Below are 27,962 nucleotides of genomic sequence, written 5' to 3' on the forward strand. Positions count from 1 at the left end.
ACTTTATTTCCATTGCTTAATAATGTTGGTCCCACACTGTGTGTGAGATGGCAGGCTGGAATCGTTTATCTTGCTCACCACAGCATCTGCAGCACCCAGGATGGTGCCTAGGATACCCAGGGGCCAGGTGTTTAATGAGTGAAGAAGTAAACACCAGTTTCAAGTCCTGCTGGATGGGTATGGGGGCAGAATCCCCCATGGTGCACCCCAGCAGTCAACTCTGCCACAGCAGCTCCAGCAGAGAGGCAAGTGAGATTGTAAGTGTGGTCTCAGAGTCCTGTGCATGGACAGGGGGCCCTGGATAGCAGCAGAAGGGACCCTAGTGTCATCCAGGTGCTCCAAACCCCTGGCTGAGCACCTGACCTAGACCAAGCCGTCATCAGGACTGGCCAGGCCCAGCAAGTCCTCTGCCAGACTGGTGAGCTCGTTCTCCTCCAGCGCCTCCACCAGGCGCTGCAGCGTGGCGCGGCGGCCCTCGGCTTGCACGAAACGCCGCAGCAGCTGAAAGGCCTGCTCGTACAGCCCTTCACGCTCGTACTCATAGGCCAGCGAGTCGAGAGCCGGGTCCCGCAGGGCGCGACAGCCCCGCTGCAGTGAGCGCCCCACCTTGCGCCATTTGAGGCCCACGGACCGTGCAAATGTCTGCTGGTCTTGCAGGCTCAGCGGCCGATTCACTGCGAAGTAAGAGGGGAAGCAGGTGAACGCGGGACACCCCGGAGCCAGCACCCTCCTATTCCCGCCCAGCCCTTGCTCCTCCCCGCTCCAAATTCCCTGTATGCCTAATCCTAACCCTCACCTATGGGTTGACCCTGGAACAGAAAAGTCTGGCCAGACGGTGGCGGCGCCTTCTCCAAGAGAGAGGGGACCAGGGACTGCGAAGAACCCTGAGCTACCTCCGTGTTGCCACCGTGGCCGCCTAAGCCGCACGTCAGATTCCGGAACGCATCCTCCAGCTCAGCGAGCTCCTCGTCCCGGAGCCGGTCGGGCTAGGGGAAGGAGTGCGCAGTCAGTGGGGCCTTCGGCACGAATTCCCGCCCTACCCCATCCTGACCCCAGGCCGGCCGCACCTTCTGAGCTAAGATGCTATTCAAACAGCGCTCTTCATCTGTCAGCACCGCGTCGAGCCGCTCCGCGCCGGCCCTCAGCTCCAGTTGGAGCGGCACAGAGTGATGGGCCAGGGCGGCCGCCAAGCCCTTCTGCAGCGCGGCGCGCAGTGCCCCCTCGCGGTAGGAGCGGAGAAAGCGTCCGCAGGACTGACTCCCGCAAAATCGCAACTGCACTATCAGCTGCGGATCGCCGCGGTGTATCTTGAGTATCTGCAGCACCTCCGGGCTCCCGCCGCTTTCTGCGGAGGCGGGCAGTCAGGTCCAGCGATCCCCAAGAGCGGCCCTTCTCCAAGCGGCCGTAGGAGAGGCGAGCCCCCGTCCCCATCCCCTGATCTGGTGTGCACGATTACCCTAGAGTACCCAGCTGGGAAACAAAATTGGGATGCAAACAGCAATAACCTAGAAGGAAGTCAAAGACCTATCACAGGTGCACTCCAAGATAGAGTGACTGCCAACTAGCCCCATTTCTGACACCTCATATTAGGGTAGACAAAGGGGAATGACTTTACAGCATTGGAAAGGACCTGTGCCCGGGACAGCCTAGCCCCATAGGCAGGCAGCCCACCGGGCAGAGGAGGGGCAAGAGGTCTCAAGTCTTCAGCCTCTACCAAGTGCGGATCTTGCTGCCCAGGAAGAAGAGGGGCTGCCGCAGCTCTGGGACCAGGAACAGATCCCCCAACCTGCTTCAGCCTCCTGTGGCCTCTGCACTAAGATGGGAAAGGGGGACTGGAAGGATAGGTGTGGGGAGGAGTCTTGGGCAAGGATTGCTGCAGTGAGAGGAAAAGAGGAGAGAAAGATAGCCAATTAGTAGAAAGGAGGGGGCCGGTTGGTCTGAGGTGGGCAGTGTTAGTGCACAAGTAGGTAGATCATACACGGACACGGGGACACATGTCTACACTCAAGGTCACACAAGCCATAAGCAGAGAAGGAGCCTACACAGCTGGAGTCTTCTGCCTCCCACCCCAGCACTTTCCACCCACCATCCCCACCAAATCTTTTTCCTAATGGTATCTAAGCCCAGGCTTACCAAGGACCTGGAACCTCAGTCCCTGCCCTGCCCCACAAAAGGCCCCAGGTCACCTCTTCCTGTCCACATCCTCCCCCCTCCCCCCAACGCACCTGTCAATGCAGTCCGCAGAGCCCTGTACACTGCCACCTTCTGCTGGGGGTGTGCGTAGGCATCCGACAGGACCACCTTGTCCAGCGAGGACTCCACAAACAGGTAAGCGCTGCCCACCCACTCTTCATGCCCATTTTGCCCAGCCGCCATCTCACCTCCTAGAGATGCAGACAGTCAGGCATCCAGGTCATCCCCCAGCCGTGGATACTGTCTAGTCCCATGTGGCTCAGCTGTCTCCTTCATGGTAGGCTTAAGCTCAACTAGCTGGCACACTTGGGACAAAAGTCACTGTCTCACAGGCAGCCCCTTGTGTCTCTGACTCTGTACGGAGCCCTCAGAGAAAGAGCCTTGGGCCCCAGTGGAGGGAAAGTAGAGGTAGATCCTGCAGTGGGGCTTCTCTGCCTCCTGCTCAGGCCAGTGTACCTCTCTTACAAAATCTTCATTCTGGATGGTGCCCATGCCCATGCCCCAGAGCCAACAAGATCCATGTCCTGAACTTGAGCCCCTAGTATCACTAAAAGGGCCCTGCCCCACCATTAGGTTCTCTTACCTGCATTCCCACTAAACCTACTGGCTTCGTTCAAAGGACACCTGTAGTATGTATTTATCCAGATCTCTCCCCAACACTTGACTTACCTTTGTGGACTTCCCTCCTCTCTCTTCTCAATCCATGTGCCTGTGTCCCACTCCCTAGCTCTAGGTCTGGGTGTGTGTACCAAGCCTGGCTAATTTGCATATCCATTTACCCTTCTGCAATGACTACTTCAAGTTGAGCCAATGAGAATCAACTCTGCAACTCCGACTGGACTAATAGGAAAGAGGTACTAATTTCCCTTCTCTTGGGGCTGAATTGGAAGAAAGGAAGGGTAGGTCTCCTTGCCAGTGCTTGGGAAGAATCTGAGAATAAGAGAAACACAGAAAGAAACAGAGCCAAAAGATAGAGGTGCACTCCTACCCATGCTATGGCCCAAGATTCAGCTGTCTCTAACACCTAGATTTTTCAGTTATATGAATTAAATCATTCCCTTTGTTATAAAACTCTTGGAGTTGGGCTCTTGTCTTATCCAACTCAAATTTTTCTTCTACTGATTCCTTCCCTGTCCAGATAGAGTCATGGTCCCAATCTCTAAAAATAAAAAAAAATTAAAAAAAAAATAGAAAAATTAGCCAGGATTGGTGGTGCACACCTGTAGTCCCAGCTACTGGAGAGGCTGAGGCAGGAGGATTGCTTGAGCCCAGGAGATAGAGTAAGGTTGCAGTAAGCTATGATCATGTCACTGCACTCTAGCCTGGGCAACAAAAAAACCAAACCAAAACAACAACAAAAAAAAAAAAAAAAAAACACTAGCCCTAAACCATGGAAACAAAATTCCCAGCCAGAGAACCATGGCACTAACTTGCAGCTTAGTAGTCTCCCGATTACTGTCCCATGGGTGGCAGGTGGAGAACTGCCCTGCTTTTTCCTCTTCACCTTAGCTGAGGCAAAATCTCACCCTTTTCCTAGAGTTGTGGGCTCAAGGCCTTACCTCCTGTCTCATCAGTCACAGTCCTGTACTCTGTGGTGTTCAGCATTTACATATGCTGGGCTAGGAGGGGTGTTGAGCTCCAGCTATGGGCAGGACAGATGCGGTGGCCTAAGCTGGCACCTATTTACATGAGGAACAGGGAGATTCAGGGGAGGAGGTACAAGAAGGAACAAGGACTATAGCCTTGTACATTGTTAGGGAGCAATTCTGAGCTCAGAGCAGAGGCAGCATTTCAATCTGCCCCCAGACCCTAACCCAGTGGTTCTTAACTTGTGGTTCGCCACCCACAGGAACTGTATTAAAGGGTCATGGCATTAGGATGGTTGAGAACCAATGCCCTAACCTAAGGGCCAAAGCTGAGAGCATAACTGAGCAGGGGCCCTGCAGCATCACCAAGCCCCTGGCAAGAGAAACAATATCTGGTGATGGCATTACTCTGGGTCTGAGTATAAGGGATATGTCCTTTGGCACCCCCACTCCTCTGGTCTTCTCATAGAAAACATATTAAAACTTGTCCATTTACCCAAAATGACAGTCTGGAAATTAACAGGAAGCTAGTATTGTGTTTATTGCTGGGTAGGATGGAAGGACAGGGAAAGGATTTGTGGTGATTTTTACGTCTTTGTGTTTAGCTATATTTAATACTTTATGTAGATACATTTCTTTTGTATTAAAAAGGCAAAATAAGGCCACGTGTGATGGCTCATACCTGTAAATCCTAGCACTCTGGGAGACCTAGGCAGAAGGATCACTTGAGGTCAAGTGTTCCAGACCAACCTGAGCAAGACTTCATCGCTACAAAAAAATAAAAAAATTAGCCAAGTGAAAAGCGCTTGTAGCCCCAGCCACTTGGAAGACTGAGGCAGAAAAATTGGTTGCAGTGTGAAGTTGCAGTAAGCTATGATGATTCCACTGCATTCTAGCCCCCCTAGCCCAGGAGACAGAGGGAGACTCCGTCTGAAAAAAAAATAAAAGGCAAAATAAATGTCTTTCTTAAAAAGCAAAATAAAACAAACAAAAACACATGGAGTGGAACTTTGCAGGTGACAATTGGGTCCAAGAGCATTAGCTGAGCCAGTCAAGGAGGTGGGACAAGTGGGAGGTGGGGGTGTGTGTGGCCTGAGACAGTGGCCCCAGGGACCCCAGACTTTGGAACATTGACCTGATGGATGTGATCTCACCCCAAAGGACGGAAGTGAGTATGAAATGGGGCGCGAGTCCGCCCATCAGGACTGCCAGGGAGTACTGGAGCCTGGAGATGTGGTATGTCCCGTCATACTAGTACACACAACTAGGGGAAGTCGGCAGTATTGGAGGTGGAGAGTTCAGTTAACAAGGTAGAGACAAGACTGGGGCCCTAGTTTTCCCTCGTTTCCTTGGCAGCTCCTTATGTGTCCCTCCACAGGGTCCCCCTTCTTGGGAAGCCCGGTGCCCCACCTACCCGGAGTCCGCCCCTCTTCGGGCGGGGCTGAGGCTTTCAGACTGAGTCCAGAAAACGCTTAGTGGGCGAAGACCATGGGCGACACTGGGGTACAGACCTAAGAACAACTGCTCCTTCCACCGGGGGCAAGCCAAGCACCTCACCCCACTAACACAATGGTCCCTGGGCAGCCCACCTCTGGCTGGGTGGGCGGGGACGGCCTGCGGGAGTGGCACAATGACTAAAAGCTGACGACTCCCAGCGACCAGTCGGGCGCACCCCCTACTCAGCCGCGCTGCTCTGGCGCTCTCCTACTTCCCACTAGCCCACCTTCGCATGTCGTTTGGGCTAAAGCGGTCAGGGGATCTCGGTTCACAGAAGTGTTCATAATCAGTCCCGCCGCCCTCTCACCTGCAGGGCCCTCTTCTTCCCCCCGCCCCACCTTGAAAGTCCTCTGCTGGGACAAGGAACCTGTGTGGGGATCAAGTCCCCTACTCACCCCCACTTCCCACAGAAACAGACCAATAGGCCTCTGCCGCCAGCTGGGTGGGGCAGCTACGAGTGACAACTGCGTTGTGCCCACGCTCAGGCGACAAAATCCGCCTCCGCTCTTGCCTGCCCCGGGAAGCCCACTCACCCTCCGCACTAACCTGGCCACCTCGGCCGGGCCTGGGTTCCCACGCTGGCCAGGCTCCGCTCCTCTTGCACCGCTTCCGGGTGTGCGCGTAGGCACCGAGGCGGTGCCCCAGCCCGGGCCGCCCCGTCCGCTCGCGCGTTCCGCCCCTCGGGCTCCGGGCCTGTCCTTCCCGCCCCCCTGCCCTTCTGGGCCAGTCTCCAGCCCTTGGCAAACACCATCAAGTCCGCTGAGCAGGTAAGACACTGGCGCCCAAGGTTAGACGGCAGGAAGAACTGTCTTTGGGACGGGACTCTGAGGGGTTGCGGTTCTTAAGAGGCCAAGGCGCCTCAGAGTGAGAGCTGCCAGACTTCCCCCAGCCGGGAACAGATTGATCAACAAGGGGGCGCCCCCTGGAGACCAGAATTTTCTGGCTTGATGGGTCTCTGATCTCTGCTACTCCCAGGCACGCAAAACCGGGTGCCTGTGGATTTCAGATACAATCTCAGCTGAGGTTCTCAGAAGTTCCAGGAGAGACGATTAGCCTGGAAGATTGGGAAAATTAACTAGCTAGTGGTGTGGAATATGTACGCAAACCTTCATGCACCTTAAAACAAAACTGGCAACTTCAAAGAGGATGCAGTTTCCAATGAAGCTGCGCTTCAGGGTGAGTCTGCAGAGTTCCAGCCGAATATAAATTGCCCAGGGGGAGCCAGGGATGCTCAAGGGTCAAAGTCAGAACTTGAACCTTGAGCCCCTCAGACTCCAGAGCCGCCGGGCCCCAGAACTTCAAACCTTTCTGCACCTCTTGGGAAGGTCTAAAGAAACACCTGGTACATCCCCCCGGCAAGGCGGAGACAGGAAGGGAACCGCCCCTCTCTGGGCGGATCCAGCTGGGCCCTCCCGCTTCCTGATTGGTTCGTGGTCCCTGACAATTAGGTCTTCGCTAATGTTCCTGCCTTTTCTTTCCTTTTCTTTATCTTTCTTTCGTTTTTTTTTTTTGAGGCAGTCTCAAGCAGTCACCCTGGGTTAGAGTGCCGTAACGTCATAGCTCACAGCAACCTCCAACTCGGGCTCAAGCGATCCTCTTTGCCTCAGTTTTTCTATTTTTTTTTTTGAAGCTGTCCTGGGCCGAGTTTGAACCCGCCACCCTTGGTGTATGTGGCTGGCCCCCTGCCGACTGTGCACTTTTCTTCTGAGACAGAGTCTCACTTTGTTGCCCTCGGTAGAGTGCCATCGGGTCACAGCTCACAGTAACCTCCAGCTCTTGGGTTTAGGCCATTCTCTTGCCTCAGCCTCCCGAGTAGCTGGGATTACAGGCGCCTGCCACAACGCCCGACTATTTTTGTTGTTGTTGCAGTTTGGCGGGGCGGGGTTCGACTCCGTCACCCTTGGTATTAAGGGGCCAGTGCCCTACCCACTGAGCCACAGGCGCCGCCCCCTGTTCCTGCCTTTTCAACCTTATAGTCACTCTCTAGTGACTGGAGGGGTTAGAATGGGGTTTCTCAACTTACAACCTGTGGCGTCACCGGGAGCTTGCTGAAATGCAGATTCCTTAGGCTTAGACTTTCCCGACAGCCTGATTTAGTACATAGGGTGGTAAAATCTGAATTGTGAAAACTGTCCGGATGTTCTGATGCCCTGCACCATCTGAGAGGCCCTCACTTTTGACCTTGGCCCAGTTCCTTACTAATCCTTAAGTCTGGAAGGAAGCTCAGTGATCCCTGCTGGGCAGCTCTGAGTTTGTGGTAGAGAGGTAGGGGGAGATGGGCTCTTTGAGCATCCTCCCACATAGGTGGTGGTTGCCATTCCTTATAACAGAGAATAAAATGTGGATTCGTTCAACAAGTGAGAAAGTAATTTCAAGGAGAACCAGAAACCCTTGGCATCTAGGACTGACTTCATAGGCCTGAGACCTGTGCAGTTGGCTAGGGTCCCATACTTGATTAAAAGCTCTGCTGGTGCTGTCCTGAAATTCTTAATAATGTGGTGAACAGGAGTCCCCCACATTTTCATTTTGCACTGGACTCTATAAACCAATGTAGCAGCTCCTAGGCCATAGCACTTGTATGCTTATCCCTAGGCTCCAGTGTCCCCAAGACACTTTGGGCCTTCCTGAGCCCAATAACATCCCTCTCTCTCCAGGCCAGAGCCAACAGCCCCAGAGGTCCCACCCAAGCTGAGCCATGGTTGAGCCTAGAGGGCAATTGCCAGAGGAGGTGCTAGTGTTCATCTTTCGCCACCTGCCCCTGAGGGACCGTGCTGCTGCTGCCAGGGTCTGCAGGGCATGGGCCATGGCTGCCACCTGCAGCGCTGTCTGGCATGACATCAACATCAGGTGAGCCTGCTCCCCCACCTTCTGCCTCCTACCTCCCACTCCCTCCTTGCTGTCTATGGAGCTGAGGATTGGAGAGATTCAGTGATTGACCCATACTAAAAAACGTAATTATTAACGTTATTGACTGAGTACCATATATGTGCCAACCATAGTTTTTGAGTGCTTTACATACATTAATTTATTTAATCTTCATGAAAAACCTTGTGTGGTAGTAGTGTATTATCTCTATTGCACAGATAGGAAACTGAGGTAGAAAGACTCAATCACCTCCCACAGGTCACTACGCTAGAGAGTGGCAGAAGCAGAATTTGAAGTTAGCAGTCCCAAGGCCATGCCTGACTCCTTAAAGACAGCTGAGAAGGAAAGCCCAGTTCCTAAGTATACTTGGCTTTCCACTGAAGTCTTCTAAAGGGATAGGATGGAAGTTCCCTCTTGCTACCAGCGGCTGCCTTGGGGCAACAGGCATGGTCTGCAGTGGGGGCAGGAGGTGGGATGGCAGCTGGAACCCCAGCTCAGAGGTGATTCTCTCCCAATTTCGGTCTCGGGGACGTACGATTCCTTTTTTACACGGCTCCAACACAAGTTGCAACCGTGAGAGGGAAGACATGCTGCCGCCACATACGTCTGACTGCCTGAACCACATTCGCAACCTACGGCTGGAATTTGAGCCATCAAGGAAGCCAAGCCGCCAGACGGCCACCGAGCTGTTGATGGAGCTGGCGGGCCGTGCCTCGGGGCTGCGAAGCCTGCGCCTGGAATGCCGCGGAGAAAAGCCGCTCTTCGATGCCGGCCGAGACGTTCTGGATGCAGTGCACGCTGTTTGCGCGGCTGCCCGCGAGCTGCGCCACCTCGACCTGCGGCGCTTGCCCTTCACACTGGACGACGCACTGGTGCTGAAGGCAGCAAGTAACTGCCCCGAGCTCCACAGCCTTTTTTTGGACAATGGTACGCTGATTGGCAGCGTGGGGCCCGGCTCGGTGCTTAAGCTACTGGAGGCCTGCCCGCATCTGCGCGCCCTCGGCCTGCATCTGGCCAGTATGTCGCGTGCCTCCCTGGAGGCTCTGGCCGCGCCGGACCGCACGCCTTTAGTTCTCCTGGCCCTGCGGTGCGCGTGCCCTGAAGATGCACGCGCGTCCCCCCTGCCCAACGAAGCCTGGGCCGCGTTGCGCCGCCGCCACCCTGGGCTGGCGGTGGAGCTGGAGCTAGAGCCTGCGCTGCCAGCCGAAATCGTGACGTGCGTCCTGCAGCCAGCAGTGCCGGTGGCTGCGCTGCGCCTCAATCTCTCCTGCAACACGGTAGGCCCAGTGCGCTTTGCGGCGCGCCACTACGCTGCAACCCTGCGCGCGCTCGAGGTGCGCTCCAGTGCTTCCGCCGAGCTAGACGCTGCGCTCGAAGAGCTGGCGTCGTGCTGCACTGGCCTGCGCGAGGTACACTGCTTCTGCGTAGTGAGCCCCTCCGTGCGGGACGCTTTCCGCGCACACTGCCCGCGCCTGCGTGCCTACACGCTCAAACTAACGCGTGAGCCCCATCCCTGGCGGCCCACGCTTGTGGCATGAGTGGGCAACCCCTTCTCTCCCCCAGACATGTGAGACCTCTGACATGCGAGATGGGGGTGCCCGGCCCTCCCCTACTGCTAGCCCCTTTCTTCGGGATTGTGGCCTCCTGTGCCTCTCTAGGATTGGGAATTATGGAATGGCATGGGACCAGTCCAGGGCACCCGCTTTCACTCGGTGTTTTTTTTTTTTGTTTGTTTAGTTTAGTTTAGTTTTTTTGAGACAGAATCTTACTTGTTCACCCTCGGTAGAGTGCCGTGGCGTCTTTAGCTCACAGCAACCTCAAACTCTTGGGTTCAAGCAATCCTCCTGCCTCAGCCTCCCAAATAGCTAGGACTACAGGTGCCTGCCACAACACCCGGCTATTTTTTTTAGAGACGGGTTCTCCCTCTTGCTCAAGCTGGTCTAGAACTCGTGAGCTCAGGCGATAGCCCTGCTTTGCCCTCTTCCCCCCAGTGCCAGGATTACAGGCGTGAGCCAGGGCACCCTGCCTCCACTTGGTGTTAGCTGTTCACAACTTCTGCAGAAGACCTCCTGTTCTGTCAGGCCCAGATGGTATTGGGCAGCCTCCCACCCCCACCACTCTGCGGACTGGGCCGCCGGCTCACAGGGGAGAGAGGGCACGGATGCCGGCGAGGCGTCAAGGATGTGTGAAATAAACAAATCCTGCCTAGTGTCTCGGTGTCTGGTGAAAAGCCGGACTGGCTCTGAAGTGGGAGGGTGGGAACACGCAGAGACCAGACGAGCCGTCCTGGCAGAGGTGGGAAGTCTCTTCAAGGTCCGTTGTAACGGATGAGCCTGCAGTGGTCAGGATCGGGGTACTCAGCACCCTTGGAAAGACTTATGTTTCAGGGTCCGGCGGGAGGGGGGCAAGTGCCGCAGTCCTCCATCCTATCTGCCCGTCCCACCTGGAGCTTCACTGTGCCATCGCCCTCTAGGACTTTCCCAGCCCACACCAGTGTGGACACGTGCGATTTCTCCCCCCAAAATAAAGAAAGGTGGGACTCGAACTAAGGTCTCCCTCCCTTCCCCAACCCACCCTACCCCTACGCTCCACACACTTCGGGTCCAGCAAGCCCTTTCTGTCTGTTGGTGCCACAGTTGCTGTCCGACCCCGCCCCGCAGGCTCGCACGTGGCCCCCGCCTGACCTGGCGGACGGGGGCGGAGTAGGGCCCAGCGGGCGGCAAACGCAGCACTTTCCGCCGCTTTGACCAGGCTAGTGCGGCCGGGCCGAGAGCTAAGCCGGATGAGAGTGCACCATGCAGGAAGTGCCAGCCGCGCTGCCCACGGAACCAGGCCCCAGCCCCGTACCAGCCTTCCTCGGCAAGCTGTGGGCGCTGGTGGGCGACCCAGGCACCGACCACCTGATCCGCTGGAGCCCGGTGAGGGCCGGGGCCCCTTAACTCCCCCAGTGGTTCTCCCCGGGGTCTCTCCATGTGAATGAACGTCCCTGCCCACCCAACCTCCGCCTGGGACTGGGCTGTGGGTTCCCGCAATACAGCCATTCAGGGTAGTTCACCTTGGAGGGGGTGTGCGAGATGGGGGTCAGGCGACTTCCTTTGCCGCCAAAGAAGAGTTAGGAGTCCCCTGAACACCTAGAGCCTAAGGGATCCGAGGTCATTGAGATTCCACCCCACCCCGTCCTGAAAACAAGAGGCCAAAAGAAAAAAGGGGATGGTCTGGTTGGAGCTCAGGGTCACGTCGCGAGTCAGGGACCCGCCCCGGGCTGGAACCCGAGCCGGCCTCAGCTCCTCCATTGTGAAAACCAAGTACCGAGTGGTGGGGGTGGGACTCACTGTGGTCGCCCCAGGCTAGGCCTCAGAGCTGATTCTGGCCCGGCCTCGTCCCATATGGAGATAAGCGGCAAGCCGGGACCCCAAGTGCTTGTGAGTGTGTGCCTGTGCGCCAGAGCGCGGGCCTGGCCGTGGGCGGACACCACTTACAGGGTCTGGTCTCCGCCTGCACCGTGGGCGGGCGGCATTCTCGGTAGAGCGGGACCAGTTTCCTCGTTAGCGATCAGAGCCGCTTCGCCAAGGAAGTGCTGCCCCAGTATTTCAAGCACAGCAACATGGCGAGCTTTGTGCGACAACTCAACATGTGTGAGTCCTCAGGGGCAGCGGGAAGCGGGTTTGGGTGACGTGGTGCTGGGATGGGGCAACTTACACCCCCATGGCCCACTCGCCAGACGGTTTTCGGAAGGTGGTGAGCATCGACCAGGGCGGCCTGCTCAGGCCGGAGCGCGACCATGTTGAGTTCCAGCACCCAAGCTTTGTGCGCGGCCGCGAGCAGCTCCTGGAGCGCGTGCGGCGCAAGGTGAGGGCGGCCTGAGGGAAGGAGCCAACCCAAATAGGGGTGTTGGGACTGGCTGCCCGACTCGGTACGACCCTATCCCGACTGTGCCTCCCACCCGCAGGTGCCCGCGCTGAGAGGCGACGACGGCCGCTGGCGCCCGGAGGACTTGGGCCGGCTACTGGGCGAGGTGCAGGCTTTGCGGGGCGCGCAGGAGAGCACCGAGGCGCGGCTGCGGGAGCTCAGGCAGTACGGGAGGTGGAGGCGGGGGAAGACGAGGCAGGGGGCTGGGGTGAGAGGGTAACCGGTTCTGCTGCAGCCCCTTCTACGCTTGGGCCTTAGTGCCTCTCCATCATGACAACTGGGCCGAGCTGTGAAACTTTGGTCTGATCTATAGGATAGGTGATCCTAGGGTAGTCGTGCGCGTCTGGCATTTGGCGGGGGTTGGGGAGTGATTGGACGAACTCTCAGATGCCTCAGCACCCTCTCACCCCTTCCCCTAGGCAGAACGAGATCTTGTGGAGGGAGGTGGTGACTCTACGGCAGAGCCACGGTCAGCAGCACCGGGTCATTGGCAAGGTGTTCCTCTCCCACTACCTGGTTTCTCCCTCCCGCTCCTCCGCACCGCACGGGCTCTGGCCAGTGCCCCCCACAGCCCCCCGCGTCCTAATAAGGCCCTTTCCCCCTCCTAACCCCATACTCCCCCATCCGGAAGTGCCTTGCTAGGCCATGGGGTCAAGGACTAAAGTACGAATTAGCCCTTTGCATTCTCTTCAGCTGATCCAGTGTCTCTTTGGGCCACTTCAGGCGGGGCCCAGCAGTTCGGGAGCCAAGAGAAAGCTGTGAGTGAGAAAGCCAGGGGTGCTCACACTCACTTCCCCATGTCCAAGACCCTCACCTACAGAGGTCCCTAGCAGGAACGCCTTCTCCACAAACTCCTTCCCCAGGAATCCTCACTCCTCTCCCTGCACTACAGGTTCCTTCACTCCCTCTAGGACTTCCCTCTTCTCCCCTCAATTCAACCACCAGGTACCCTCCACTTCCAGATCCTCCTGTTCCAGGACCTTCTCCCCCAATCCACACCCAGCAGCTCCTTTCTCATCCCAAAAGCTTCCTAATGGCAGAGAGCCGTGGGCTCACACCATGCTCCCTTCCTCACCTCTCTACCCAAAAGGGCCCCCATCTCTGGGGGGAGCCCCTTCCACCTCCAGCATGTGACTGATGCCCTGGCAACAGGCCTCAGCTCTGCTGACTTGGCTGCTGGGGCCTGAGGGAGGGAGGGAGGGAAGTGCAGGCTGAGGGGCATGGGGCCTGAACCTGCCTGTGTCCTGGTCACCTCACATAGGTCTCTGATGCTAGATGAAGGGAGCACATGCCCCACACCTGCCAAATTCAATGCCTGCTCCCTACCTGGCGCTCTCCTGCAGGACCCCTACTATATCCAGTCGGTAGGTTTTTCTTCCCCCTTCCCTAGGTCATATTTGGGCTTATGGAGAGCCCATTCTCTCTCCCCATTCCCCCAAAAGAAGAAAGGATGGAAGCCAGCCTTTCCCCCAACCACACACAGGCTCCCCAGCATGGACTGAGCTTCCTCCCTCAAACCTTCTTTCTAAGACCTGTCCTAGGTGGGTATGGGTAGGGTGCTAGCTCTCCCTGTGCCTAGAGGCCAAGGGCTGGGCCTCGCCTTCTGCTTACAGCCCCTCCCAGAGGCTACCTTGGGCCTTAGCCCTCACAGAGCCAGGGGCCCCATCATCTCTGACATCCCAGAAGACTCCCCATCCCCTGAAGGAACCAGGCTTTCTTCCTCCAGTGGTGGCAGGAGGTAAGGAGGACAGGGACTGCCTTCTGGGGAGCTTGGGGGGGAGGGCCAGGCAGCCCAGATGGCTGTGGGGATGGGGGAGAAGTCAGTGTCAGGGTCTGGTTGAAGCTTTTCTCCGGTGCAGGGAGAAGGGCCTGGCACTGCTCAAAGAAGAGCCGGCCAGTCCAGGGGGGGATGGCGAGGCCGGGCTGGCCCTGGCCCCAAACGAGTGTGACTTCTGCGTGACAGCACCCCCACCACTGCCTGTGGCTGTGGTACAGGCCATCCTGGAAGGGAAAGGGAGCTTCAGCCCCGAGGGGCCCAGGAGTGCCCAACAGCCTGAACCAAAGGACCCCAGGGAGATAGCTGACAGGTGAGTAGAGCCCTTTTTGACAGTAAACCCTGTGAGCCATTTTTGCAGATAGACCAGCATGTGCCAGCCCACACTTCCTATCTTTGTCTTCTGCATGGTGGCTAAGGGGGGGATTGGGATTGAGTCTGTAATACTAACTTGGTTTCTCAGAGTGTGCTCTAAAGAGTATCAGTAGAGTCCTCTGGAAAGTAAAAATACCTAGTCAGGTCAGCATCTCTGTGGAAGGGCTCAGGAATCTATATTTTATAAATGAGTTCACCAGTGTGATTGGAAAGTACACAACAGTTTAAGAACCACTGGTATTGACACTTGCATAGCAAGGAGACATGTCCCAAGACCCCAGCTCCACAACACAAATCTCAGGTCCCAGCTAGGAAGCAAAGGCGCTAAGTGCCCTGTGGGGAAAGAGGATTTTCTAAATGTTGGGGGATTTCAATCCTGATGTATCAGTTCCTTGGAAACCTCATGTAGGACAGGCACTGCAGGCCAACAGCACTTCTCTGTGCACAGGGGGCCTCTGGGCCTGGAGAGGGGGGACCAAAGCCCAGAGAATCTGCTGCCTCCAATGCTGCTTCGGCCCCCACCAGAAAGTATGGAGCCTTCAGGGCCCCTGGATGTGAGTATACATTCCACTGGGGTAGGGGCATGAGACCTGATGAGATCCAGCTATCTATACACCATTGACCTAGAGTTATCCCAAGGTGCTGAGCCCCAGCCTCCAAAGTCGAGAATGGACCCTGATGGACCTGGACATGGAGCTGTCCCTGGTAAGAAAGGGGTGGAGGAGGGGACCTGGTGTTGCTGAACCAAGCCTTTAGTCCATGTCTATTCTCTGGGAACCAGAGCCATATCTGAGGATTGACCCAGTAATTCTCCTCAGCTACTTGGCCCCCTCCCCAGCTGCTTCTTGGGGTTCTCTCATGCAGATGCAGCCCTTGGTTCCAGAGAGGGGTGAGCCTGAGCTGGCAGCCAAGGGGTTAAATTCTTCAGGCCCAGGTAATGGTTGTAGTGACTCAGGACCTGGGAGGAGGCCATGATTGGGCTGAGGTGCCTTGGGCTGGGCTGGGCAGTTTGTTTTACAGGGAAGTCCCCACGGAGTACATTTTGAGCCACCCAACCCCTCACTGTTAGCTGAGAGTAGGAAATTGAGAATGGATGTTTCATCCGAACTGAGCAGAAGGCAGGCAGACAGGACTCTCCTTCCCTAAATAAAGGAGAGGAGATTTTTCTTCTCTGTTGAGCACAGCCCCATTTCTCCTAGGGAAGGACCCCACACTTGGGGCCCCACTCGTGCTGGATGTCCAGGCTGCTTTGGGAGGCCCAGCCCTTGGCCTGCCTGGGGCTTTAACCATCTACAGCACCCCTGAGAGCAGGGCCTCTTACGTCGGCCCAGCAGCCAGTCCTTCCCCCTGAGAACGCAGGCCTCTGAAGCCAGGCTGGCCAAGGAACCAGTCTGCAGCCTCACACTCCTCTGGGCTTCCTGGCGCCCCCTGGCGGGGGGTGAGCGAAGCCCCCAATACTCAACAGCCTGCGAGCCCTGCACATAAATTGCATTTTTTCTGTGTTTCTGCTCTCTTTTCTTTACCAGTCAGGGATCACAGTAGTCATGGGTGGGAGCTATTTTGCATTCATAGAAGCATCCAGATCCTAGAGCTTTAAATGGAAGAACCGCTAGGGAGTTTACTCATTTAAGCTCTGATCTTGGGCTGGTGTAGCCACTGCAAACTCCGGGGGTGGGGGGTGGTCTTCTAAGTCACACTCAGCTCCGCAATTCCAGCGTTCAGTGTTCCTGGGTAAGTCGCTTCCGGTCCGTGAGCCTCATCTGTGACAGGAAAAGAGAAGGGGTCGACAAGAGAACAGATGTAAGGAGCTTGAGAATTGGGAGGCCCAGAGTGGGTGCTGGACATGTGGAGCCACGGACCGAATTGTCTCCTCCCTGACACATCTCTGGATGAGGAGGGAAAATGGCCTATAAGCTCGTCCCTAGCCAGCGCACCGCCTGGCTCCCGGTGCCCCGGGGAAGAACCCCCCCACCCCCATTCCCGGCAGCCCTGGCCGCCCCGCCCCCATCGCAGCTGCTGCACCCACCCCCACCCTGCCCGGCCCTTTCTGCACCGTCATCTCCTGCCCCGCCGATGCTCGACCCGTGAGTGGGGCCGCCCGAAACGGGCCGAACCCAGAGCACCACTCCACCCGGCTGGGGGAGGGAAAGGAAACCGAGATTGGGCAGAATCAGCGCCCAGCCACCAGCAGCCACACTCGGAGGTCTGTGAGCCCCGCCCTGCCGCAGGACTCTCAGGCTCTGGGACCCGGTGGAGCGGAAGCGAGGGGAGCCAGACGGTCGCACATGCGCAAAGGCTCCCGTGGTTTCCCACCACCCTTGCGGGAAAGAGAGCCCGAGCAGCGAGGTGGGGATGGGGACAGGGACCAGGCTCCACGCCTCGCCATGTGGCTCTCTGGGAAGAATCTGGCCTGTGACCCTTGAAGGACTGGCCTGGCTTTCACTTTAGAGCTGTGATAGACTCAAAGAGAAGGCCCTGGCCAGTTGGGGCCTGTACCCCTAGTCAGGACCCAGAGCAGGACTTGGGGTAATGACAGGAGTGAAGAAGCAGGGACAATCCAATCTGCGCCCTCATTCTGCGTCTGTCCAGCGTAGGTGCTGTATCCCTCTCTCTTACTGTGGTCCACAATTGGAGGGACACTTTTTGGCACACTTAGCTAAAGAGAGCAGAGGGTCCTCCACGTAAGCAGTGCAGTAATGTCAGTTAGCACGGTGGTGAGGTGAATGTTGTTCAGTGGGGTACAGATAGGAGAGAACCACCTGCCTTTTGGACACTGAGGCATTGGTGTGAACAGGAAGCACCTGACTGTGGAGGATGGGTCAACGCAATGGAGGCAGAGGACAGCCATGCCAGGCTTAGAAAACAGCATCAGCAAAGGCTCTGGAGCGCCAAGGGCTCAGCGAGTTCTTCAAGCACTGCGTGGTGGGGAAGGGCCTGGCTGTCCTGGATGATGGGAGGTGGCCAGAGTAATCAGACCATAGATTGGGTTCTCATTGAGGGTAGTGGGGGTGGGGTGGGAGATGATTCCAATTGACATTTCTAAACAGGAGACCCCCCTTGTAGTTCAGGCTGGAGTAAACCGGGTTCCAGTTCTACCACCTGGTCCCTCCTTGCCTGTTTCCTCTTCTGTAAAAGGATATAATAAAATCCTACTCCAGAGAGTTCTTAAAGTCACTATGCTATGGGGGTGGTGGAGTGGGAATGAGTGAGATACTCAGAGGAACTGTTGCAAAACATGTGACAACAGTGGGGTGAAGAGGCAAGAGCTCATGGAGACTCACTGAGAGGTGGAAAAGCAGTACTTGTCACAAAGGGAAATGGAGGCGCAAAGGGTAGTCTGGTCACTGCTTAGGGGCCTGGGAGAAGGGCTAACTCTTCAGGGTTGGATAGGAAGAGGAGCAGAGGAAGGCTCTCCACCCTGTGCTCTGGGTGCAGAGGGGATTAGAGGGCAGAGTGTGGAGGTAGGAAGCCTGGACCCCGGGTTCCGCAAGGTCCACGAGGAGGTAAGATACTAGACTTAAGTCAGTGGTGATGATGAAACCCCAAGCAGACAGATTGGAAATGACTCGACTGCAGGCTGGGTGGGAGTATGAAGGTCAATCCTAGGTTTTTCTGCCTGGTGAGCTGAAAGGAGCAGATTTGGGAAAGAGAAAGAGGTTTGGATAAACTGGGTCTGAACTGGTCTCAAGATTTGCTGATGGCTGGGGCTCAGGAGGATGTCCTGGATGGGAGAGCATTCAGCCAGTAGATGGGAAACCTAGGAGATCCACAGCTGACGTTTAGGGATAGAAGGCGGGGCCTGAGGTGACAGGACAGAAGTGGCCAGAGAGACGAGAACAGCAGTTCCTGCGGTGGCCTCCAGGTCCTGCGCTGCGGAGCCGACTGGCCGCTAGGGGTCAAGGTCAACTAAGGTCCCAGCTACGGGTGTTCACTGGGGCCTTGGGAAAGGCCCAGCCTCTCAGCCCCCTCTACTTCTCTCCGGGTCCCCAGTGCAGCCCTGACCATGGGCAACGCGCAGGAGCGGCCGTCAGAGACAATCGACCGCGAGCGGAAACGCCTGGTGGAGACGTTGCAGGCGGACTCGGGGCTGCTGTTGGACGCGCTGCTGGCGCGGGGCGTGCTCACCGGGCCCGAATACGAGGCGCTGGATGCACTGCCTGATGCCGAGCGCAGGGTGCGCCGCCTGCTGCTGCTGGTGCAGAGCAAGGGCGAGGCCACCTGCCAGGAGCTGCTGCGCTGCGCTCAGCTTACGGCGCGCGCGCCGGACCCCGCCTGGGATTGGCAGCACGTGGGCCCGGGTGAGCGTGGGCGGGGCGGGGACGTGCTGGGGGCGGGGCAAAGGCTAAGTAGCGGGAGGCGTAGTCATCTCCCCGAAAGGTAGACTAGCTCGTGCGGAGGGAACCGCATACCGGTAAACTGATCCCAAGTCGCTCCCACTTCCGCCCCAGGCTACCGGGACCGCTACTACGACCCTCCGTGCCCTGGCCATTGGTCTCCTGAGGCACCCGGCTCAGGAAACGCATTCCCCGGGCTGCCCAGAGCTTCAGACCATGACCAGGCTGGGGGCCCTGAGGGCTCCGAGGCGGTGCAATCCGGGACCCCAGAGGAACCAGAGCCAGACCTGGAAGCAGAGGCCTCTGAAGGAGCTGGGCCGGAGCCAGAGTCCCATCTAGATCAGGAACCAGAACTGGAGACAGAACCAGAACCCCAGATGGATCCGGAACCGGATGCAGAACCGGAGCTGGAGCCCGACCCCGAGCCGGAGCCTGACTTCGAGGAGGGGGACGAGTCTGAAGGTGTGAGGCTGCCCAAATCCCACACAGGTTTGGCAGGAGGACATGGCCTGGGAAGCGGAGGGTGGGCTCCACCTCACTGACCACTGCCCCCGTCATCTCTAGATTCCTGAAGACCAGAGCGCTGATCGGCTGTTCCCTGCCCAAGGTGCATAGGAGCTGGGATCCTGCTGGAGCTAGATCGGATCCCACCAAGAGTTCCTCCAACCCAGAACCTCTGGCAGTGAATAAATTCCAGGTTGGCCTGGGCCTGACTCTCTTCACAATTCTGGCTGTTTTGGCTGTTTGCCTCTGAGTCCCAGTAACCTGGGCAGCCCCGGGCCCCACCACACCCGCCACCCAGTCCTCATCCTTATCTTCAGTAACCCAAGTTGCACACTGGAGACCTCAGAATAAGGCTCCTGATAGGACAAGAGCCCAACACATGCTGCATCACCCTTTCCCCTCAGGAGCCATATGGGGGCCTGTATAGGCACCTGCTGAACTTCATGGAAGCCCCTGGGCTTGATGCAGAGAGCAAGGGAAAGGAAACTTTTCTCCACTTAGGGAGGGCTTAGAGCTCCCTCCAGAAAGAGAGCTCCAGATTAGACCCTAGAACATGAAGCTGAGATTAGAGAAGGGGAAGGGGAAGGGATCTTAGGTAAACAGAGGCCACACACATCATTGTCATTCCTGTTTTAATTGACTGGCTTCCCTCTGGACTGGTAGCTCAGTGAGGATTCTGACTAGTAACTGGCACACAGAAGGTGCTCTATACATACTCATTGGCTAAATGAATAAAGATTTTCCAACCGCATTTCTGAGTTTTACAGATGAGAAAACTAAGGCCAAGGGTAAGAGTGACACTGGATCAACTGCACATAGCTGAGTCAGAAGTGAAACTGGAAGCATCAACCACCTCTGCACCTCTCTGGTCCCAGAGGGGCTAGGGCCTTGGGGGCCTGCCCCTCAGGCTCGATTGTGGCTGCTTCCAGGCTATGCCAACCTCTGCCAGAGACCAGCTGTGAGCATGCTGGTGAAAACAAGAACAGCAGAGAGAATAGGGATAGGGCCAGGTGAGCTCTTGGGCTTGACTCACAAGGCCTGCATTTGTGTGTGTGTGTGTGTGTGTAAAATGAGAGTAGGACTAGGAGTGTCCTATTCCCTCCATCAAACCTTCAGAAGCTGGCGGCTCCTGTGGCTCAGTGGGTAGGGCACTAGCCCCATATACCGAGGGTGGTGGGCTCGAACCCAGCCCCAGCCAAACTGCAACAAAAAAAAAAATAGCCAGGTGTTGTGGTGGGCACCTGTAGTCCCAGCTACCCAGGAGGCTGAGGCAAGAGAATCGCCTAAGCCCAGGAGTTGGAGGTTGCTGTGAGCTGTGACACCAAGGGAAAAAAAAAAAAACCTTCAGAAGCTGCTGCCTCCCAGCCTCAGGAAGTAGAGTACATAAATATGGAATAAATACATGACCATATTTGGTGGGAGAACCAAATGCTTAAGCACAGCCCAGTCCAGCTGGGTCTCTACTACCAGGACCCAGCCCCTTGAACCTGTGTGAAGCCAAGACTCTAGGCTCAGGCAATCACCCCAGGGATCCCAACCTCCACCAGGACCCAGTAAGAGGTAGACAGCATGAATGCTGAAGGAGCACCAAGGGGCCAGGTAGGGGAAGGGAGAGACTGGAGTACCCGAGCACCCAAAAACATTCCATGCAAGAACAAGTTTCTACTCCCAAACCTCCCCCCATCCCCCTCAATGCTCAGCTCTCCTCCTACCCCCAGACTTCCCCTCTGCTCAACAGAGAGCTGGAGGCCGAAGGGCAACTCAGTTTGCCCAACATGCTAGGCATGACAGAAACCCTCAGATGTTGCCACTCCTCATCTTGGAACGCTTCTGCCCTCCCAATGCCCCCAAGAAACACCCAGGCCATGGATGAACAGAGCAGACAGCTTCATGTTCTGGGGGCTGATCTGGAGCCCTCTTTCTGGGGCCTCTATCTGTAGCCCTCAACCAACATCAGTCCGGCAGCAGGCGGCCCAGCTCTGCCTCATCCAGCCGGTTGGTGGTCATGATGTGCTCCAGCTGCTGCCGGTAGCGTGCCAAGTCTTGCATGAAGTGGGGTACCCGGGTTTTATCCAGCACCCCATGGGGCCGCAGGTGGTCCACATCCTCATAGGACACCTGCAGGGAGGGAGGTGACCTCAGGGGTAGGCAGAGTCCTGTGGTTTTCAGGTAGCAGGTCCTAGCTTACCACTTTTTTTCCTGGGGCTCCTTCCTCTGCCCTCCTGACCCACTCCCAAGTTTTTGTAACTCTAGGCTCAGTCCTGGGTCTTTGCTCTTTCAACACCTTCTTTTATAATCTGTGCCTTACACCCCCATTCATCTCTCTAGCCCAACCTCTCCCCTCACCTCCAAACATGGCTATCCAACTGCCTCCTTAACGCTTTCCCCCCATATCTCCAGGAACCTCTGCACATCCAACAGTAAACTCCTGGATGCCACTTACACCAGCCCCACTCTCTTAACAGTCACCCAGGTCAGATTCTGGGGAGGGAGGCCTAGACTCTCACCCTCCCACTCAGGATGGCCCTGAGTTAAAAGGATTCCACTCTCTGAAGAGCTTTCCTTCTGGTTCCTTTTCCAAATGTATGGACACTGCATGTTTGGGTCAGGTCACTATAAATTCTGCAGGAATGATGAGAAAGGCCTCCTCCTCTCGACCCTGCACTCCCTTCCCTAGGCCTTCCTTAGGGAGTCTGCAAAGCAAACACCTGAGCCACTATTCTACTTAAACCTCCTCCCACTCCTCCACTGCTTCGAATGAGGTCTGCTTTTCTCAGGCTGATTCAAATACCAGTACCAGGGACCTCGACCATGGCTACTTCTCCAGCTTTTTTCCTCAGGCCTTCCTGAATGTCCCTAAAGATGCAGTATCTACAGATACCTGTAGGCTGGGCCAAACACCCGCTTTTGTCCGCCAGACCATCATTTCATCTCCTGGGCTCACCTTCACCCGCACTGCCCCCAGCCAGAGAGGTCTGGCGCCCAGCCCTCACCCTAGTATCAATCAGAGGCTCGGGGAATGCCGCGAGGGGAGGGACAGCTGGCTGGGACCTATGAAGGTCCGCAGCCCCTCACCTTGCCCAGCGAGGTCAGCAGCGGGAAGTCGATGGTCTCGCGGTGTCGCAGAATGCGCACGATGCCGTCCAGGTACACCTGGTCCTTGCTGAAGCAGCCTGGGAGTACAGGAGGGCGGTGAGCCCCGGGTGCCCCGAAGCCCCGCCCCTCTTCTCAGCCCCCGGCCCCGCCCAGGGCTCTTCCTCGTGCCCACCCGGCTTTGAGGTGTCGGTCTGGCCGCGCTTGGCGCGCACGCAGTACTCCCAGCGCACGTCTGCGTCCTGCACGTAGCGCGCCAGATCCTGGAAGAGCTGTGGGAAAGACATGCGCGCGGCGCGGTGGATGGTGTAGTACAGCAGGGCGGCGCGCCACAGGAAGGGCTGCTTGCGGAACAGCACGCTGTGCAGGCTGGCCAGGCCCTCCTCCGTGGGGTTAGCTGGGCGCAGCCCGTACCGCAGCCGGCCCTCGGCGCTGTGCCACGGCTGTCGCGAATTGTTCACGCCTCGCAGGTAGTGGGTGCCTGGGGGGTGGGCAGAAAGAAGAGGAGGTGCTGGGCGGGGCGTCTGGGGGACCCATCTGCGGTCCTGGCCAGTGCCCTACTCTGCCAGGCCAGACTTCTGGATGGACTTCTACCCATGACTCTTGTGTCCTCAAAGCCTCAAACTTAGGCTATCACACAAGTATTTCCCCAGACCAACACCAGGCAACGCTAAGACTCTCCTCAAGCGAACTCGGTATCCAAGGACCCATAGAGGTTCACATGCATCAATCCTCCCTCACGGGTCCAGGGACCCCTACCCCACACACATAAACTCCCCAAATTTACATCTCCTCACCCCTCCTGGAGACAAGGAACACAGAAACCACCTGTCCCAACACCCTGAGTGCCCATATCATTTTGACAGTAACTCTGATGCCCCAGCAAAAACCACCTCTTGCCCAAAGCAACAGGATTCTTGAAGAGGAGGGATAGATAGAAAAGAATAGTGATTAGTGCCTTGTGCCCTTATTCCCAGCCTGGCCTGTCTCTCCTAAACCAGGAACTGTGTGTCCTCAGGCCAAGTCTGTTGCCAGGATCTGGGCTTCCACCCACACCTGGAGTGTTGGCTAGCCTGGTGAGACCCTCAGGGCTCTATCCCTCTGGCCTTTGAGGGCTTCACTAGCCTTGCCCCCACTGTCAAGGGAACTCAGAGAGGAAATGGAGGCAGAAAAAGACACTCTAAAGGAGTAAGAGATGAGGGTGAGCCCAGAGTGGGCAGGCATGTTCTGGCCTACCTTTGTGAGCAAGAGGGAGGAAGAAGCTGCTCACAAAGGGAAAGGGCCCATCCTCCAGAGGGAAGACAGAGAAACAAAAGGGGTTACTGGGACCTCTCCCTGCCTCTCCCAGCTCCCAGGCCCCAGCCCCCTCTCATTCCTTCTACCCACCCACCTGCCCACACCCTGACCTATCTCATGCCGCAGCATCCCTTCCAACCAATACTGGCGGGCTCCAGTCAGATTGATGGCCAGTGTGGGTCGGCTGTTCTCCACCATCATGACTGCCTGGGACAGGAGGTCCTCACTCAGCTGCACCACAACCTGCAGATGGCAATGCTCTGAGCCATAGCCACCAGCCCTGGGGCCAGTGTACAGATGGGACATACTGATGCCCCCAGTCAGCCAGGCTGGACAACAGGCCAAGACAACAATCCATCATCCCTGCCAGAGCCAGCTCATGCCTCACTGGGGCAGGGGCAAGGGTTTGTCTGGGGTCACCAGCTGGCCAGATGTGACACACTGATTTGGGGCCTGTAGAAGAGAGGTTGCAGATATGGCAAGCTCACCTCCCCAACGCAGCCCTCCTTTTGCATGTATTTGCGCACAATGGACCAAATCTGGCACTTGGTCAGCAGCTGGCCCCCAGTAGCAGCCTCAAAGTGTTCATAGGTACCAAACTTCTCCAGAACAGCTTCAATGATGCCAACTGCCTGCACACAAGGCCATAGCAGCTAGTTAGGACAGTCTCCTGGGGGGGATCAGGACCAGTGTGAGGTGGATAGGCTGGACTAACCTGATGGATGAACTGTCCAGAGGCCTCACAGTACTTCTCCAGTACAGCCGTGGGCATGGGCTCCTGGTACTCAAACTGTGGGTTGTAGGTGTAATGGGACTGAAAGAACTTGTCCCGTTCATGGTCCATGTTGATTGGTCGCAGGGCCACTAACATGCAGGGGCTCTTGCTGGTACCATGACCTCCATCCCTTCGAGTCTTAGCAATGTGAGGCAGGGATGCTGCAGACCGCAGGGTGCCCCCACCTGGCTTCCGTCCTTGTCCAGACAGAGCCCGTCGCTGGGTGCCACACCTCTGCTGGCCCGTACTATTTACAGTGTAGGTGCTTTCACTGCGACGCATGTGGCTACGGTGGCCCAAGTGCAGCTTTGAGGAGGGCTGTCGCTCAGGCTGGGGCTGCAGTGCTGAGGGGACTGCCAGAGCCAGGGGCAAGGCCAGGGATGGAGGCCAGGGGTACCTCGGTGGCACATCTTGGTCTGAGGGCTTCAGCCTATGGTGCAGAGATGAGGGACTGCCAGGCGGGCTGGGGGGTGCCTGCTCATATGCCTGATCCCCTGAGTCCAGCACCATTCTGTCTTGGGGGTCACATCCAGCCAGGTCACTCCAACTCCCCACTCAGCTGACCTCTGGGGACACAAGGGCATGTGGAGATCAGCATGAGTGGGTGTGGCCAGAGGATCAGCAGGCTCTGTGCTCCACACAACACTTGGAGGGCCCTTGACAGACCTAGGTTCTGCTGCCAGGGGTCTGGGTGGCTGCAGTGTCCATTCCTACCAGCAAGCTCACCCAAGCAGAAAGCAAGAGTTTTATATATCCACCTAGATGAAGAAGATTCTTAGTTACCGGAATTCCCTCAGCTCCAGAGAACAAGGACTGAGCCGCTATTCATCTGCTCAGCACTCACCTCGTCTGGAAGCTGGTACAATGCAGTATTCACTTGCCTGGATGATAATAGATGGGGGTCCTCAGGGCTGCTTTCTGCCCATGGTGTCTTCTCAGTCCCACCACTCCCCTCCCACTTGGCTCCACCCACATCCTCCTGACCATTTGGCGTCAGTCTATTTGAATCCCTGAGTACCCCTTGCTTATGCTAGCCTCCTGGGAATGCCCTCTCTCCTCTAGGCTATTTGTTCAAATCCAAATTAAAACCTGCTTTTGGGAGCAGAGGGTAACTTCAACAAATCCAGGCCTGTCCCCTATCTGAGGCATCTTCTTGGGCCAGTGTCAGGGCACTCAACCCCTGACTCTGTGCCAGGGCTCAGGCCAATCCAGTCTCTCCCCAGAGACTGACTGGAGACTCCAGCCTCTAAGCTTCCTTGCCTGCCCAGGGATGCAATTTCCAACATTTCTCTTTTCTCCTATATCATCAGTCTCTTTCTCTCTACTGGAGTCTTTCCATCAGCATAAACATATGCTTTTATTTCTCCATCTTAAAGAAACAAAATAAAACCCTCACTTGAACCCACACTCATCCAGCTATAGTCACTCTGCAGCTCCTTCCATCTGCTCCTTATTGCAGCAGTAAGAGTCATTTATATTATACCCATCTCCAATTCCTTTTTTTCCTATTGTCTCTTAAATCCACTCCAATTAGGCTTTTGTTCCCTGCACTCCATCCAAATTGAACTGATCAAGGTCACCAATGACTTTAATATTGATCAGCAGCACCTGACAGAGTTAATCGCTTCACCTGAAAACACCCCCTCTATTTGACTTTCCAAACACACTCAAACTTGGTTCTCCTTCTACCTCACTAGCTGTTCCTTCTTGGTTTCCCTTGCTGGTCATCCCCATCTCCCTGACCTTTAACAGTGGAATGTCCCAGGGCTTGTTTATGGGAACTTCTCTCCTCTTCTCCGTAGGTGATCTCATCCAAATACTAGCTTAGACTTCTTCATAAACTTTAGTGTTGTCAGTTTCAATGCAACTTTTTTTTAACAGGCATATCAAAATGAGCATGTCCTCTGTCTCAAATTAATGGCGTAGATTACTCTCTCTCTTTCTTCAAATCTCTGCATAAATACCGTCTTAGTAGAAAAGGCTTGCCTGGGTGAGGTGACTCAAGCCTGTAATCCCAGCCTTCTGGTAGGCTGAGGCAGGAGGATTGCTTGAGCTCAGGAGTTTAAGACCAGCCTGAACAAGAGTGAGACCCTATCTCTACTAAAAAAAAGAAAGAAAGAAAAGAAAAGAAAAACTAGCTGGGTGTGGTGGTACACACCTATAATCCCAGCTACTCAGGAGGCTAAGGCAGGAGGATCACTTGAGACCAAAGTCTGAGGTTGCTGTGAGCTATGATGCCATAGCACTCTACCCAAGTAACAGAGTGACTCTGTCTCAAAAAAAAAAAAGCCTATCTACCATGTTAAAGGGAGCATTAAAAAAAAAGAAAGTCTCCCTAACACACTCTTTAAAAAATAGTAAACCTTCTCTCCTCCTTCCATCACAATCTTTCCTTCCCTGAGTTATTGTTCTCTGTGGCAGTTATCACCATCTGAAGTGTATTTCAGTACACTTTAAACTTGTATAGTAATTTGATGGTTAGTTATGTTTTATCCTTTCCAGTGTTCACAGCTGTGTTCCCAGATGCAGAACAGTGCCTGCCCAGAGCAGTTACTCAATAAATGAACCCCAAAGCCTTTCTCCTTATCAGAACTAGAATCATTCCTTCCCTGAGCTTTCCTTCCCCATCGAGACCTGCTCTTCACCACCCTCCTCTACCTTGCTTAATAATCAGCTCCTTACAAAGATTTCAGGCCTCACTCACCTCAACTAACAGTACATTTTTCTGGATTCCTCACTGATCTCCAGGCCTCTACCTGGGCCAGTTCCCTCCATCTCCCCTTCTTTCATTTGACCTACCTCCTCGCAATTACCAGAATACGCCTGTTTCTTTCATGTCTCAGGTCCTTCCGCCAAGGATGCCCTGCAATATCTCCCCGGAGCAAGCTCTTAATCATTCTTCGGGACTCGGTTTTGGCCTCACCTCCTCCGGGAAGCCTTCCCAGCGTCTAGAGGATCCCTCTGCTTTGGCACCTTCTTTACCGCACTAGGCTGTCACTGTCGGAGCCAAGGTCCAAGTACCCTTACCATCCCCTGAACTCCCCGAAGGCAAGCCCAGTTCTGATTCACCCCCATGTCCCAGACACCCAGCTCTAGGAGCCGAATGAATGAGGGCTGGATGGGGGAGGAGCCCCCGACTAGTAAAGGCGGGGTCTGGTGACAAATGAGAGGGTGTGACCTGTGCCAGTAAGAAACGCCAGGAGATAACGGGGCAGAGGAGCCAATGGGGACCCAGAGATCGAGGAGGGGCGTGACCTAGAACCAATAAGCGGCGGGGAAAGGGCGAAGGGCGTGCCCAATGGAGGGTGGGGTCAGAGGACAATGGAGTGGGGGTTCTCCGCTAGAACTGGAGGGGTTGCCTCGCTTGCCTTCTGTCAGCCTTTGTGGTAATTCTGTCCGTGTGCCGCGCCCCCACCTGTTCTCTCCTTTTCTTGCCGCCCGCCGTTCCCATTCTGCAACGCCAGTCGCCTGCCCCCTAGCCCGAGGGAGCCAGCGCCGATGACGCACGCACGCGGGCGCGCGCACGTTCACACGACGGGGTGGAGACCGCAGCAGTCTCCGCGGCGGCGCGCCCCCGAGCCCAATGGGGGCGGGCCAGGCTGGGCTGGGAGGTGGTGTAGGTCACACGCCACGCCCCTGATTAGGGGCGCCATGGTAAAGCGGGTCCTCTTCCTAAAGCGTGAGTGGGTTTGGGGACCGCAGGTGCTACCCAGCGAGAGGTTGGAGTTAAGGCTGTCAAGACACTAGTTCACTGCCTTGGG

General features: G+C 56.1%; 5 protein-coding genes across 20 annotated transcripts; 3 read left to right on the forward strand and 2 right to left on the reverse strand.

Moving 5' to 3' along the window:
• Window positions 1-6: 6 nt before the first annotated feature.
• TRADD (TNFRSF1A associated via death domain) lies at window positions 7-8,065 on the reverse strand. Of its 4 annotated transcripts, XM_053603896.1 has the most exons (7): window positions 5,823-5,864; window positions 4,462-4,547; window positions 3,753-3,872; window positions 2,226-2,384; window positions 1,068-1,345; window positions 797-986; window positions 7-674 (listed from the first exon to the last, which is right to left on the reverse strand). In XM_053603896.1, exons 3-7 carry the CDS (start codon window positions 3,796-3,798, stop codon window positions 364-366), a joined length of 984 nt encoding a protein of 327 aa, XP_053459871.1. In that variant the 5' UTR covers window positions 3,799-3,872; window positions 4,462-4,547; window positions 5,823-5,864; the 3' UTR covers window positions 7-363. The 4 variants fall into 4 exon arrangements, with proteins under 4 accessions (XP_053459871.1, XP_053459870.1, XP_053459872.1 ...); XM_053603895.1 differs by lacking the exons at window positions 3,753-3,872; window positions 4,462-4,547 and adding an exon at window positions 7,931-8,065 and having other exon boundaries at window positions 5,823-6,042; XM_053603897.1 differs by lacking the exon at window positions 3,753-3,872 and having other exon boundaries at window positions 5,823-5,883.
• FBXL8 (F-box and leucine rich repeat protein 8) lies at window positions 7,972-10,352 on the forward strand. The gene is made up of 2 exons (XM_053603899.1): window positions 7,972-8,123; window positions 8,707-10,352. Exons 1-2 carry the CDS (start codon window positions 7,972-7,974, stop codon window positions 9,677-9,679), a joined length of 1,125 nt encoding a protein of 374 aa, XP_053459874.1. The 3' UTR covers window positions 9,680-10,352.
• Window positions 9,737-15,701, forward strand: HSF4 (heat shock transcription factor 4). 9 transcript variants are annotated; one of them, XM_053603764.1, is made up of 14 exons: window positions 9,737-10,674; window positions 10,893-11,059; window positions 11,668-11,776; window positions 11,863-11,990; window positions 12,091-12,215; window positions 12,470-12,545; window positions 12,744-12,808; window positions 13,312-13,414; window positions 13,664-13,788; window positions 13,910-14,137; window positions 14,609-14,753; window positions 14,827-14,904; window positions 15,064-15,133; window positions 15,399-15,701. In XM_053603764.1, the coding sequence occupies exons 2-14, from the start codon at window positions 10,937-10,939 to the stop codon at window positions 15,548-15,550; spliced, it is 1,527 nt and encodes a 508-aa protein (XP_053459739.1). In that variant the 5' UTR covers window positions 9,737-10,674; window positions 10,893-10,936; the 3' UTR covers window positions 15,551-15,701. The 9 variants fall into 9 exon arrangements, with proteins under 9 accessions (XP_053459739.1, XP_053459789.1, XP_053459768.1 ...); XM_053603814.1 differs by having other exon boundaries at window positions 10,492-11,059; window positions 13,638-13,788; window positions 14,014-14,137; window positions 14,648-14,753; window positions 14,839-14,904; XM_053603793.1 differs by having other exon boundaries at window positions 10,492-11,059; window positions 14,648-14,753; window positions 14,839-14,904.
• Window positions 15,131-27,849, reverse strand: MATCAP1 (microtubule associated tyrosine carboxypeptidase 1). 5 transcript variants are annotated; one of them, XR_008382659.1, is made up of 8 exons: window positions 27,001-27,324; window positions 24,142-24,767; window positions 23,915-24,058; window positions 23,537-23,669; window positions 22,306-22,611; window positions 22,113-22,210; window positions 15,822-15,959; window positions 15,131-15,341 (listed from the first exon to the last, which is right to left on the reverse strand). XR_008382659.1 is itself a non-coding variant. In XM_053603838.1 (8 exons), exons 3-8 carry the CDS (start codon window positions 24,709-24,711, stop codon window positions 20,991-20,993), a joined length of 1,416 nt encoding a protein of 471 aa, XP_053459813.1. In that variant the 5' UTR covers window positions 24,712-24,767; window positions 27,125-27,198; window positions 27,617-27,849; the 3' UTR covers window positions 19,463-20,990. The 5 variants fall into 5 exon arrangements, 4 of the variants coding, with proteins under 4 accessions (XP_053459813.1, XP_053459800.1, XP_053459820.1 ...); XM_053603838.1 differs by lacking the exons at window positions 15,131-15,341; window positions 15,822-15,959 and adding exons at window positions 19,463-21,155; window positions 27,617-27,849 and having other exon boundaries at window positions 27,125-27,198; XM_053603825.1 differs by lacking the exons at window positions 15,131-15,341; window positions 15,822-15,959 and adding exons at window positions 19,463-21,155; window positions 27,617-27,719 and having other exon boundaries at window positions 27,001-27,198.
• NOL3 (nucleolar protein 3) lies at window positions 16,213-19,261 on the forward strand. Its single transcript, XM_053603900.1, has 4 exons — window positions 16,213-16,402; window positions 18,190-18,497; window positions 18,648-18,995; window positions 19,098-19,261. The coding sequence occupies exons 2-4, from the start codon at window positions 18,203-18,205 to the stop codon at window positions 19,103-19,105; spliced, it is 651 nt and encodes a 216-aa protein (XP_053459875.1). The 5' UTR covers window positions 16,213-16,402; window positions 18,190-18,202; the 3' UTR covers window positions 19,106-19,261.
• Window positions 27,850-27,962: the final 113 nt, after the last annotated feature.

This window comes from Nycticebus coucang, chromosome 2, assembly GCF_027406575.1.
Source record: "Nycticebus coucang isolate mNycCou1 chromosome 2, mNycCou1.pri, whole genome shotgun sequence".
Classification (NCBI taxonomy): Eukaryota; Metazoa; Chordata; class Mammalia; order Primates; family Lorisidae; genus Nycticebus; species Nycticebus coucang.